Source organism: Sinocyclocheilus grahami, unplaced genomic scaffold (assembly GCF_001515645.1).
Source record: "Sinocyclocheilus grahami isolate Dianchi unplaced genomic scaffold, SAMN03320097.WGS_v1.1 scaffold701.1, whole genome shotgun sequence".
Lineage (NCBI taxonomy): Eukaryota > Metazoa > Chordata > Actinopteri > Cypriniformes > Cyprinidae > Sinocyclocheilus > Sinocyclocheilus grahami.
In genome coordinates, this window is record NW_015505880.1 from 479,579 (window position 1) to 491,079 (window position 11,501).

The following is an 11,501-nucleotide window of genomic DNA, read 5'->3' on the forward strand; positions in this document are numbered from 1 at the left end:
CAAAAGCTGGCTGAGCTCTAAAACGTGGCTGCCAGCTTCCTTGTGTCGTAATGGTTTCTTTTGTTTCCTTGCGTGCCGTAAAAGCTTCCCTTCCCCCGCAGATGAGCTCAGGAATGTTTCTGTGGCATTTGAGAGTCATTCGTAATTGTTACGCCCATCGTAGCTTGCCGTTATAGAGTAAGACAACACCCTGCATCCCTGCTCAGTGCGTTTATTGCACGTCTTTTAACCTATTTATTTCATTAAGTTCATTTAAATAAATAAATATTTATTTACATTTTTTAAAAAGTTTTTTAATAGATTTTGCTAATGTCTAAAATATGTGGCATGTTCATGTAAAAAAAAAATATATATATATAAGGTATTTATAGTCATTTGAAAGTAATTCATATTCGTCAAAGCGTGATACATAACCCGCATACCTGGTTATATGACTGCAAGAGTTTTTATTGCATGTCATATGCTGTCTTTTAACCTATATTTCAGCAAGTCACACCTTTGTCCTTGAGTCATAAATGTAATGGCTCTGAATGCTGGGAAAGTTGACGTGTGCTTTCCAGCAGCTGTGCTTAGCATGTTGGCACCAAAACAGACGTTTAAGGCTCTCGAATTACCCAAAAACCTCAGAGCCAAACGAGGAAGCGGTCTGCGGCGACTTTTAGTTCCTTTCAGATGAAGAATTACAGCGATTTGACTTTCGCTTCTATAAATCATCACTCTTTTCACTGTAAACTCATTCGCTTTCGCTTCTTTTCAAAAGCTGCTGCGTTTCTCAGCATGTTTTGACCTGCAGGTGTTCCATTACATCAGCAACCCACAGTCACACCATCTGAGGTCAGAGACTCTGCCCACCCGCATTTGCATACAGATCAAGCAGCCGCTCCCATTGGAACACAACCGCAGACTGGAACTCTGTCCTCAGACCCACCCACTTAATTGCATACAGTGGAAGGGAGCCGCTCCCATTGGTTCAACCGCATCCCAGAGCTCTGTTCTAACCCTGCCCATTGGAACACAACCGCAGACTGGAACTCTGTCCTCAGACCCACCCACTTAATTGCATACAGTGGAAGGGAGCCGCTCCCATTGGTTCAACCGCATCCCAGAGCTCTGTTCTAACCCCGCCCCCTCATTTGCATACAGAGGAAGGCAGCAGACCAGAGCTGTTTTTTAGACTCGCTGAGCGACTAGACTCACTTTTTTTAAAAATGTATTTATTGCTTCTGGCCGAGCGTCAGACTCCAGCGTTATGGCTTGAGGCCAATTTTGTACACTTTTGAGGATGAACCGATCGTTGAGTTTACGATTATCTCGCAGGAATGGACATCATATCTACAGGTATGGTAGAATAGCACTTTTTATGTCATTAGAGTAGGTTTCCATTCAATGGGCTGCGTTCGGTGTGTAACTTTTTAAAATTTACTCGCAATTTCCAAGCGAAAATTGGTGTGGCTTTTCCTTTGAAGGTTGTTTTTCAGTCCATAGTGTTTATTCTTGAGTTTTTACTGCTGTGGTTGGGTAATCGAGGTCGGAGTGAAGTGCCGTTGGTGTGTTTTATAATATATTTGCTTTGAGTCTGTTTAACCATTACACTCGAATCATTGCATGAGAGAAACTTGTAAAGCTGCACTGTTTGTTTGATCTGATGTCGTTATTCCTGTTATTGACCTTAATAGAGAAGCGAAATGCGGTGTGTTGCGCATCTGTCTGTGTTTTATAAGCGTTGGCATGGCCTCGTAAACTCAGACGCTGTTTAAGGGGGAGGTTGAGCGGTGTGAGCGTCAGTTATGAGGCTGACGGTGGTTTTACGATGTTTTCACAGCTATGTGGTGGACGCCGGGACGATTCCCGCCAAGGCCAAGAAGGGGAGGACGAAAGCCAAGCTGGGGAGCAGGAAAGCATTCAGTTTGGAGGAGAATCAGCTGGAGGTTCAGCAGCAGACCAAGAGCCTGAGCCGGCAGGTCCCGCCCAGGTACGACAGCAGTTGATTTGTGTTGTGTTGAACCAGTTCTGCCGCTGTAAAATTAGAGTAACCATTACTCTAATGGTAAATACGACACTGTTAACTGTTAGAAAACTGGATATGAATGGGTGGATGGATGGGTAAATAATTAAAATAAAACTTTTTTATTATTTTGTTACTGTTTTTTTATTTTTTATTGGCCTTCTTCAATATCTAAAATATGTGATGTGTTCATCTAGAGGAATAAAAATATTTAAAAAAGAAACTAATACAAAATAATTGTATTAAATATTTATTTATTTAGTCTATCAATATGTAAAATTTGTTTTTTTGTATAAAGAAATGTTTTAAAGAAAAAAATATTTATGTATGAAATAAAATGTGTGTGTCTTTAAAAAAAATAGTAGAGACAATAAATTAAATACTTAAATATTTTATGAAATATTTTATAATATAGAAATTATATTTATTTGGCAATCAATTATATCTAATGTGTTTTTGTAAAAATAAAAACAATATAAAATAATTATATATAAATAGTTAAAATATAAATAGTTTATGAAATACTTTATCAATATAAAGATTATATTTAATTATTTGGCAAACATTAATATTGAAAATCTGTTTTATTTTTATATATTTATATATATATATATATATATATATATATATATATATATTTATTTATTTTTTAAAGAAATTATACAATTTATTTTTATTTTAAAAATGTATGAATAAATATATTATATTAAATATTATTTATAATATGTATTGTATTAAATATATTTGTATAAATGTGTTAAAAATATTCTAAATGTGTACTTTTTAAATAAAATTTTTAGGGCTTTACCGATATTTATTGAAAAAAATTAAACAAAAATAAAAACAAACATTTTCTCCACAACAAATTAAATAATATATAAAGTATTATAGCTGGCGTTTTCATGTATAAAGAAAAATCTAATTAATTTAAACGGGGGGGGAAAAAAGATGATCAAATGTATTTGTTTTACTTCAAAACAAATTACATTTATATAAAATACATCTTGTATTTTAATATCATAAAGAAAAAAGCTGAATTTATTTGAAAAAGAAAAATTGATGTTAATTTGTTTTTAAGTTACATTAAAATATATTTTAATCTTTCAAAATAATCTAAAAACAAAATCTATGTATACATTTTTTTTTTAATTACTTGCTCTACCTTTTATTAGTATTAAAATGTGTGTTGTTTTATTGGCAGGTCTCACACGCTCGATGTCGACAGACCTTTGGAGAGAGGCGACAGCCTCAACTCAAGAAGTGTAAGACGACTTTTCATTCATCTTTTTGAAATCTAACATAATAAAACATGTCTAAATTCTCATTTCCTTTCTTCTCAGAGTTTTATGAAGCACAACAAAACATTCCACAAACTCTTCCCAGAACTCCCCGAGACTGAAGACCTGCTGCACGGTGAGAGACTTGTACATTCATGTTTCTGTGACGTCTGAGACACAATAGCAGCGGCGTCACGCGTGTCTAATGCTGTGTTTGCAGCTTACGTGTGTGCGCTGCAGAAGGAAGTGCCTTACCACGGCCGTCTGTACATCACCGACAGCAGCCTGTGCTTCTTCTCCTCCGTGCTACTCAAAGACACTAAGGTAAAGAGCCGTCCGATCCGCACGCATGCGCTCCGAGCTGCCATCAGACCCCAGGTCAACAGACCCGTGTGTGTGTTTCAGGTGATCGTTCCTGTCGCCAGTGTGAACGTCCTGAAGAAACAGAACACCGCGCTGCTCGTGCCAAACGCCATCTCATCACAAAGGGAGTTTGGTCCCATCAGGCTAATGTGACAGTCACAACTCATGCAGCTGTAAGGTTTTCTTTTTCTTTAGTTTTTACTCTCGATCTTTACAACACGCATTACATTACGTATTTCATGGCACACTCGTTTTATGCGTATTTGGCACCACCTATTGTTGTGTGTGTATTACTGACATGTCAAAGTCTAGACCCTGAATATAAGACGACCGTGTTTTTTCAGATGTATTTCCAAGAAAAAAACATTGTCTTATATTCGGGTCAATACGGTAGTTATCTCTCTCTCTCTCTCTCTCTCTCTCTCTCTGTCAGACTTTTGGACCTGTTTTGCCGTAGTTCTTCCTGTGTTTCCTTTTATGGTCTTTTTACTGTTCTTGTTTAGTTTGATTACTTTATGATTCCATGCACCTGTGTTCCCCTGATTGCCCTGTGTTTATAAGCCCCAGTCTGTTCAGTTTGGTTTTGTCGGGTCTACTTGTTGGATGTCATGTGTTTCCCGTGTTCCTGTTGTGGATTATCCCCGGTTATTTAAGTATTAAAGACTATTTAATGTTTTTCCGTGTCTCCATCGTTCCTCCCACAGCAAATCGTAACACTCTCTCTCTATCTCTTTCTCTCTATATATATATATATATTTATTTTTTAAAGAAATTATACAATTTATTTTTATTTTAAAAATGTATGAATAAATATATTATATTAAATATTATTTATAATATGTATTGTATTAAATATATTTGTATAAATGTGTTAAAAATATTCTAAATGTGTACTTTTTAAATAAAATTTTTAGGGCTTTACCGATATTTATTGAAAAAAATTAAACAAAAATAAAAACAAACATTTTCTCCACAACAAATTAAATAATATATAAAGTATTATAGCTGGCGTTTTCATGTATAAAGAAAAATCTAATTAATTTAAACGGGGGGGGAAAAAAGATGATCAAATGTATTTGTTTTACTTCAAAACAAATTACATTTATATAAAATACATCTTGTATTTTAATATCATAAAGAAAAAAGCTGAATTTATTTGAAAAAGAAAAATTGATGTTAATTTGTTTTTAAGTTACATTAAAATATATTTTAATCTTTCAAAATAATCTAAAAACAAAATCTATGTATACATTTTTTTTTTAATTACTTGCTCTACCTTTTATTAGTATTAAAATGTGTGTTGTTTTATTGGCAGGTCTCACACGCTCGATGTCGACAGACCTTTGGAGAGAGGCGACAGCCTCAACTCAAGAAGTGTAAGACGACTTTTCATTCATCTTTTTGAAATCTAACATAATAAAACATGTCTAAATTCTCATTTCCTTTCTTCTCAGAGTTTTATGAAGCACAACAAAACATTCCACAAACTCTTCCCAGAACTCCCCGAGACTGAAGACCTGCTGCACGGTGAGAGACTTGTACATTCATGTTTCTGTGACGTCTGAGACACAATAGCAGCGGCGTCACGCGTGTCTAATGCTGTGTTTGCAGCTTACGTGTGTGCGCTGCAGAAGGAAGTGCCTTACCACGGCCGTCTGTACATCACCGACAGCAGCCTGTGCTTCTTCTCCTCCGTGCTACTCAAAGACACTAAGGTAAAGAGCCGTCCGATCCGCACGCATGCGCTCCGAGCTGCCATCAGACCCCAGGTCAACAGACCCGTGTGTGTGTTTCAGGTGATCGTTCCTGTCGCCAGTGTGAACGTCCTGAAGAAACAGAACACCGCGCTGCTCGTGCCAAACGCCATCTCTGTCCGCACCACAGACAGAGAGAAGGTCCGAGCCTCAAACACTTTTACACTATTGAGCACATTGTCCTCAGAAAAATTATGAAAAAAAAATAATAAAATTCATTTATGCTGATTAATGCTAATTAATACTTTTTTTTTTATTCTGTTTTTTTGTGAAACGTACTGATTAATATGGAAGCCCGTTTCCGCCACTGAATAAAAAATGAAAAAAAGGTTATTGCGACTTTTTATCTCACAATTCTGACTCTTTTTTTTTTTCTCGCAATCGCAAATTTATATCTTGCAATTCTGACTTTTTTTTCTCGTAATTGCGAGTTTATATCTCGTGAATTCTGACACTTTTTCTCGTAATTGCGAGTTTATATCTCGTGAGTTCTGACTTTTTTTCTCGTAATCGCGAGTTTATATCTTGTGAGTTCTGACTTTTTTTCTCACAATTGTGAGTTTATATCTCGTGAATTCTGACTTTTTTTCCCGCAATCGCGAGTTTATATCTCGAATTCTGGCAGATTTTTCTCGCAATTCTGACTTTACAACTCGCAATTGTGAATTTATATCACGCAATTTTGAGAAAAGTCAGAATTGTGAGATAAAAAGTAGCAATAACCTTAATCTTTTATTCAGTGGCGGAAACGGGCTTCCATAAATTAATTCTAACTATTTGAAGAAAAAGATTTATGTATTACAGTAATGTTTAATGATTAATTCCAATTTAAAAAATTCATTTACTTTTTTTTTTTTACTGATACATATTGATTAATGCTAATTAATAAAATATATTAATAAAAATGTTTTATAGTGAATTTTTTTTACATACTGATTGATGTCAATTACTAAATTTATTTTATTTTTATTTTTTAAGTGAAACATACCAATTAATTCTAATTATTTAAAAAAATAAATGTATTAGTAATTTTTTTTAGTGATTAATGCCACTTAAAAAAACATTTTACAAATGTTTTACTGATGCATATTGATTAATGCTAATTAATAAAATGTTTTACAGTGAATTTTTGTGAAAGATACTGATTCATGTTAATTACCAAAACTTTTTAAAGTGAAACATACCAGTTAAAGCTTATTAATTAATAAAAAAAATGTAATGTGTTGTTTTGTGAAAAAATGAATGACCAAAGTGAAAATGTTTCAACGGGTTACATTTAATACTTTCTTTTATAAAAGACAAAGCCTAAAAAAAAACAAAAATAATTGAAGTAAGTTTCAGAAATTCTTGAGTTTTTATTTTAATTTTGAGATTTTATTTTAAATATAATAAATGTTTTTCCTTTCATTTTGAGATTTACTGATATTCAAATATGATTTTTTTTAATATTCATTTTGAGAATTACTTGTATCTGTACTTTCTTTAAGTATCATTTAATTAATTAATACATTTTTGTTGTATTTCCTATGAATATATTTGTCCTCTGTCTGTGCTGCAGTATTTATTCGTGTCTCTGCGGAACAGAGAAGGCTGCTATAAGCTGCTGCGATCCGTCTGTCCTCAGCTGGAGGTGAGTGAGCGTTTGCTGACATGATTTGACTGGTGTTCGTGTGTTTAACTGGCTCCTGACGTGTCGCCGCTCTCGTTCCCGACAGGACGGAAGTGCCCACAGCAGCCCTCTCTTGAGTGAGGCTCAGCGCTCGTCAGGATCTGTGCGTCTCTCCCAGCAGAACTCCAGCCAGTCCAGTCTGGACGACTCGTACGAGCTTTGTCCTCCGATCGATCTGTCTGCGTCTCGACTCACTCCAGGTTCGTAAACTCCCCCCTGAACGTCTCACAGCTGCGTGACTCTGAGAGAAAGGTGTTAAGATACTGTGTTTGCTTCTGCGTTTCAGAAAACGCTGCGATTAAGAGCTCCCCGCAGACGCCAGACGAGAGCTCGAGTGAGGAATACACCGGTACGACGCGCGCCGGCCTGCAGATCTGAATGACTCGGAGGGATATTGCGTTTGATTGGCTAACACAGATTCTGCTTCCTCTCTCCACAGGAAGTTCGTGGGTTTGGAACGTGACGGATCGAGCGCGATCTCTCCTCATCCAAAGAGAAATCAGTAACCTCAACACTCTGCTGCTCATCTACTTGATCCTGTGAGTGTTCATGCCACGGCTTTTAGCTGGAATGCGCTCATCTATTTACAATTTCACAGTAAATATTTACAATATAATAAAGTAATAATAATTCATCACATTTATATAGCGCTTTTCTAGGCACTCAAAGCATTTTACATTGTGAGGGGGTAGCTCCTCATCTACAGAATATATTTACAAAAATATTGGTTAAAATATAAGTATTTAAAAATATTTACCAAAAATTAAAAAGTTATACAAATATTTAAAAAGAATTAATTTTATAAAATATTTTCCGAAACTTAATTTATAAAATGTAATAAAGTTTACTAAAATGGCTGCAATATAACAAAGAGTGAAAAATTTAAGGGGGTCTGAATACTTTCCGTACCCACTGTATATATAATAAATTATGTAGTAGGTAAGGAAAAATATGTTTAGTATTTTAGCATTTAGTATTAAAAATATAATATTACAAACAAAAAAATTATCAAAGATTTACTAAAAAGTTCTAAATGTTATACAGCTTTACAGCAAATATTTACTAAAAATAACATCTAAAACTTTTTAAAATATTTTATAAATGTTAGTAAGATCATTTATAGAATATTTATAAAAATGTTTACTTGACCTATTTATGAAGTACTTGATAATTTATGAGTGTTATAAAAATATTTAGTAAAAACAAATATTTAGTTCAAATATTTGCTAAAATATTTAGCTCAATGAATTTTAGTAAAAAAATTAAATAAAATATGCATCAAATATTTACTCAATTATAAATGTTATACAAATATTTACTAGAAGTAACAAATGTGGGAAAATATTTTAACAGATATTTACTGAAAATAATTTGACAACTTTCAGGGCTCCAGACTGCGACTAAAATGGTCAAAATATTAATTTGCGAGTTAACTTTTTTGCTGGCGACTACATAAATGTACATTGAAAAAATGACTTTGCCTTTTTTTCTTAATTGTTTTGCGATCATGTCTTTTATATTGACATAATAACCCAAGATGATACTCATCAAAGTTTTAGTGGAGAAAAGACTTTGCAACAGTCCTCATCTGTGCTGAGCGCCAGCGCTGACGGCGCACCTGCTAAAAGCAGCACTAGTTGTGCAGCGTGAGAGTTCCAAAATGATGGAGACGTATGAATATTGCATATTCACATTTTTACTTAACCTGTCGTCTACATAAGAGAATACAAGGAGCTAAAGATAAAGTTCAATACCTCCTATTTAACTGCATGTTACTAATGAAGAAAAACAGACTGGATGTGTGAAAGACGCACAGGATTGCCAGGTTGCCCAAAACCTGCCCAATTGCTACTCAAAACTAGCTCATGGCGTTTCGAGGGGGATCCCCCGGTTAAAAAAAAAAAACAGGTTCCGGGGGTTTTTTGGCGGGGTTTTCCGAGTAAAATTCGCATTGCAGGAGCTAAATATCACGTTATTGTGGTCTCTTTAACCAGCGGACATGAGAAACAACCAATGGCAACAGTGTTAAAGTATCCCAATTACGTGGAAAAACCCCAGACTTGGCAACACTGAAGACGCATAACTGATTTATAGGACGCATTGAGGAGGAGCCCAAACTACACTGGATGGCCAAGTGCTGCTGACATTATGCTCCGTGACATTGGCACAGATTCTGTGTAATGAACTATTCTCAAGTTGGAAGAGACATTTAGTGAACTTCCCAAGTAAACTTCAGTTCCCAGGACATCTACAAGATTAAAATGCTGATAAACGCATAAAAAGATGAGACATAAACACATGGCAGTATGACTGAAATGTTAGTGTTAAACTAAAAATTATTGCTGCCTGGTTTTGTTTCTTATATGGAGGTTACTTCTGTTCTATTGGTGCATTTAATTTCATATGACGAGCTGCGATTTTCATTTTAATTTGAAAATTACTTTTATTAAATAATCAAGTAGTACCTGTCCTGTCAGTATAGACTGAAATATCCATATTGCTTCACCCATAGTATTAGTGACAGATAATCATGAGCTCAGTGACGAGATTCAGCTTGACTCTAGTTGTCAAAATATAAGTGGTTGCCAGGCAAATGAGTCTCATCTTGATCTCATGCAGCTGTAAGGGAATGATATTGTTGTGATGTGAGACGCCCTGATACTAAACGTGTTTAACCGTACACCGAGATCGTTTTGTTGTGTAAAGTGACGTGTTTTTGTCTCGTTTAGGGTGTTTCTGCTCTTGTTGTCGTCTGGCTATATCGGCCTGCGTATCGTGGCCTTAGAAGAGCAGCTGACGTCTCTCGGAGCGCTTCCCGAATTCACCTTGCAAAGCGGGTAAATGGTGTCATGTTACATTGATATTTCTGCAGGTGTAAAACCCAAAGCAGCATCAGAAAATGACGTTATTTTTTTTTGTTCTTTCAGGTACAAAGAAACGTAAGAGATCTCATCCATCAGAACTTTGGAAAGAACCACCAAAAAACGTTTTTAATGATCCACTAGCCACCGCAGGGAATGCTGGGAAGGACCTTTATTTGCACATGCACCAGCTACTGAACTCTGTGCGTCTTTGCCAAGAAAACCACCTAAGGGCATGCGCTTTACGAGATGCTGGTGTTGACGAAACACGGACATGTCTTCGCTCGCAGCCGTTTCGCCCAAAAACAACCAAAGACAACAGGTTTGTCTCGGAGGACTGTCAAAAACAAAAAAAACAAACTACTTCTGTGGAAAAGCGTTTCATCGGTTATTACTCATTGCAGCGCCTTCGTTCTGACCACTTTTACGACCATCAAAAAAAAATGTCGCAAAGAACTCATTTTTATTTTCTTCCCAAGTTCCTTATTTTTGATGGATGTCTTTTTCATCAATCTTTCGGTTTCTTCCTCTTATGTTTTTTCGTACAAGGGTTGCGATTTATTACTGTTTTTTGATTTAATGATTTAAAAAACTAAGCTAGCTAAACCACGCTTACTCATTGCAACACCTTTGTACCACTTTTATCGATCAGCAAAAATAGTCGCAAATAACTTTGTTATAAGGTTTTGCGATATTACTGGTTTCGGTTCAACGATAAAAAGACCTAAGCTAGCTAGCCAACTCTTACTCATCGCAGCGCCTTTGTTTGACCATCAAAAAATGTCACAAATAACTTCCATCCATTTTTCGTTCGTTCAACTTTCATCCCAAGTTCCTTATTTTTGATGGCTAGCTTTATCTTGGTCTTCTTTCGGTTCCATTCTTCCTCAATGTTTTTTGTATAAGGGGTTGTGATATTCCTGGTTTCATTTAACGATAAAAAAAGAGCTAAGCTAGCTAGCCAACCAATTGCAGCGCCTTCATTTGACAACTTTTATGACCATCAAAAAAAATCATGAATAACAATGTTTTATAATTGGTTGCGATATTACTGGTTTTGGTTTAACGATAAAAAAGAGCAAAGCTAGCTAGCCAGCCCTTAGTATTATTGTATGTATAGTCTATGCACAAGAAATGTTCAGATCAGGTATTTAACAAGTTTTTGTAACATTTCGTGTCTTTTTATACTTTAAGGAGACGAAGTAGTCGACATGTTGGTCTTTTCGTAATCCGAACGGGAAAAAAAAAAGAAAGAAAAAAAAAAAAGATTGTATTGTGCAAGAGGAGATGGATGTGGTATTGTTAAACGTCCGATTTGCGGCTAAAGCCAAGCATGCATGTTTGCGCAAACCCAAATGGAGCATTTCCATTCAGGACTCATAACGAGACTAATAGCGATACTTGACGAAAATGACGTGGTCCAAAATATGCATGATTTTTGTGTGTGTATGTGTGTTCGTAAATGTTGCAATATGTTCAGGAGATGAGAGATGTGTAGCCGTTCGAGTGCACTTTATAGTGTGGAGACGCTCTCCAGTCCTGAAGAGGGCGCTATATTGAGGGTCTGGGGCA

At 35.5% G+C, this 11,501-nt stretch overlaps 1 protein-coding gene across 1 annotated transcript; it reads left to right on the top strand.

The window, feature by feature from the left end:
- The first annotated feature begins 1,014 nt into the window (after nucleotides 1-1,014).
- Nucleotides 1,015-11,210, top strand: LOC107559831 (GRAM domain-containing protein 3-like). Its single transcript, XM_016243821.1, has 12 exons — nucleotides 1,015-1,338; nucleotides 1,823-1,972; nucleotides 3,207-3,267; nucleotides 3,346-3,418; nucleotides 3,503-3,606; nucleotides 5,442-5,540; nucleotides 6,958-7,029; nucleotides 7,115-7,268; nucleotides 7,355-7,417; nucleotides 7,508-7,607; nucleotides 9,798-9,905; nucleotides 9,996-11,210. The coding sequence occupies exons 1-12, from the start codon at nucleotides 1,283-1,285 to the stop codon at nucleotides 10,009-10,011; spliced, it is 1,056 nt and encodes a 351-aa protein (XP_016099307.1). The 5' UTR covers nucleotides 1,015-1,282; the 3' UTR covers nucleotides 10,012-11,210.
- Nucleotides 11,211-11,501: the final 291 nt, after the last annotated feature.

Coding starts and splice junctions, on each gene's coding strand:
- LOC107559831 (XM_016243821.1), top strand. CDS start 1,283: ATGAACCGATCGTTGAGTTTACGATTATCTCGCAGGAATGGACATCAT. Junction 3,268..3,345: donor ACAGCCTCAACTCAAGAAGT/GTAAGACGACTT, acceptor CTTTCTTCTCAG/AGTTTTATGAAGCACAACAA. Junction 3,419..3,502: donor GACTGAAGACCTGCTGCACG/GTGAGAGACTTG, acceptor CTGTGTTTGCAG/CTTACGTGTGTGCGCTGCAG.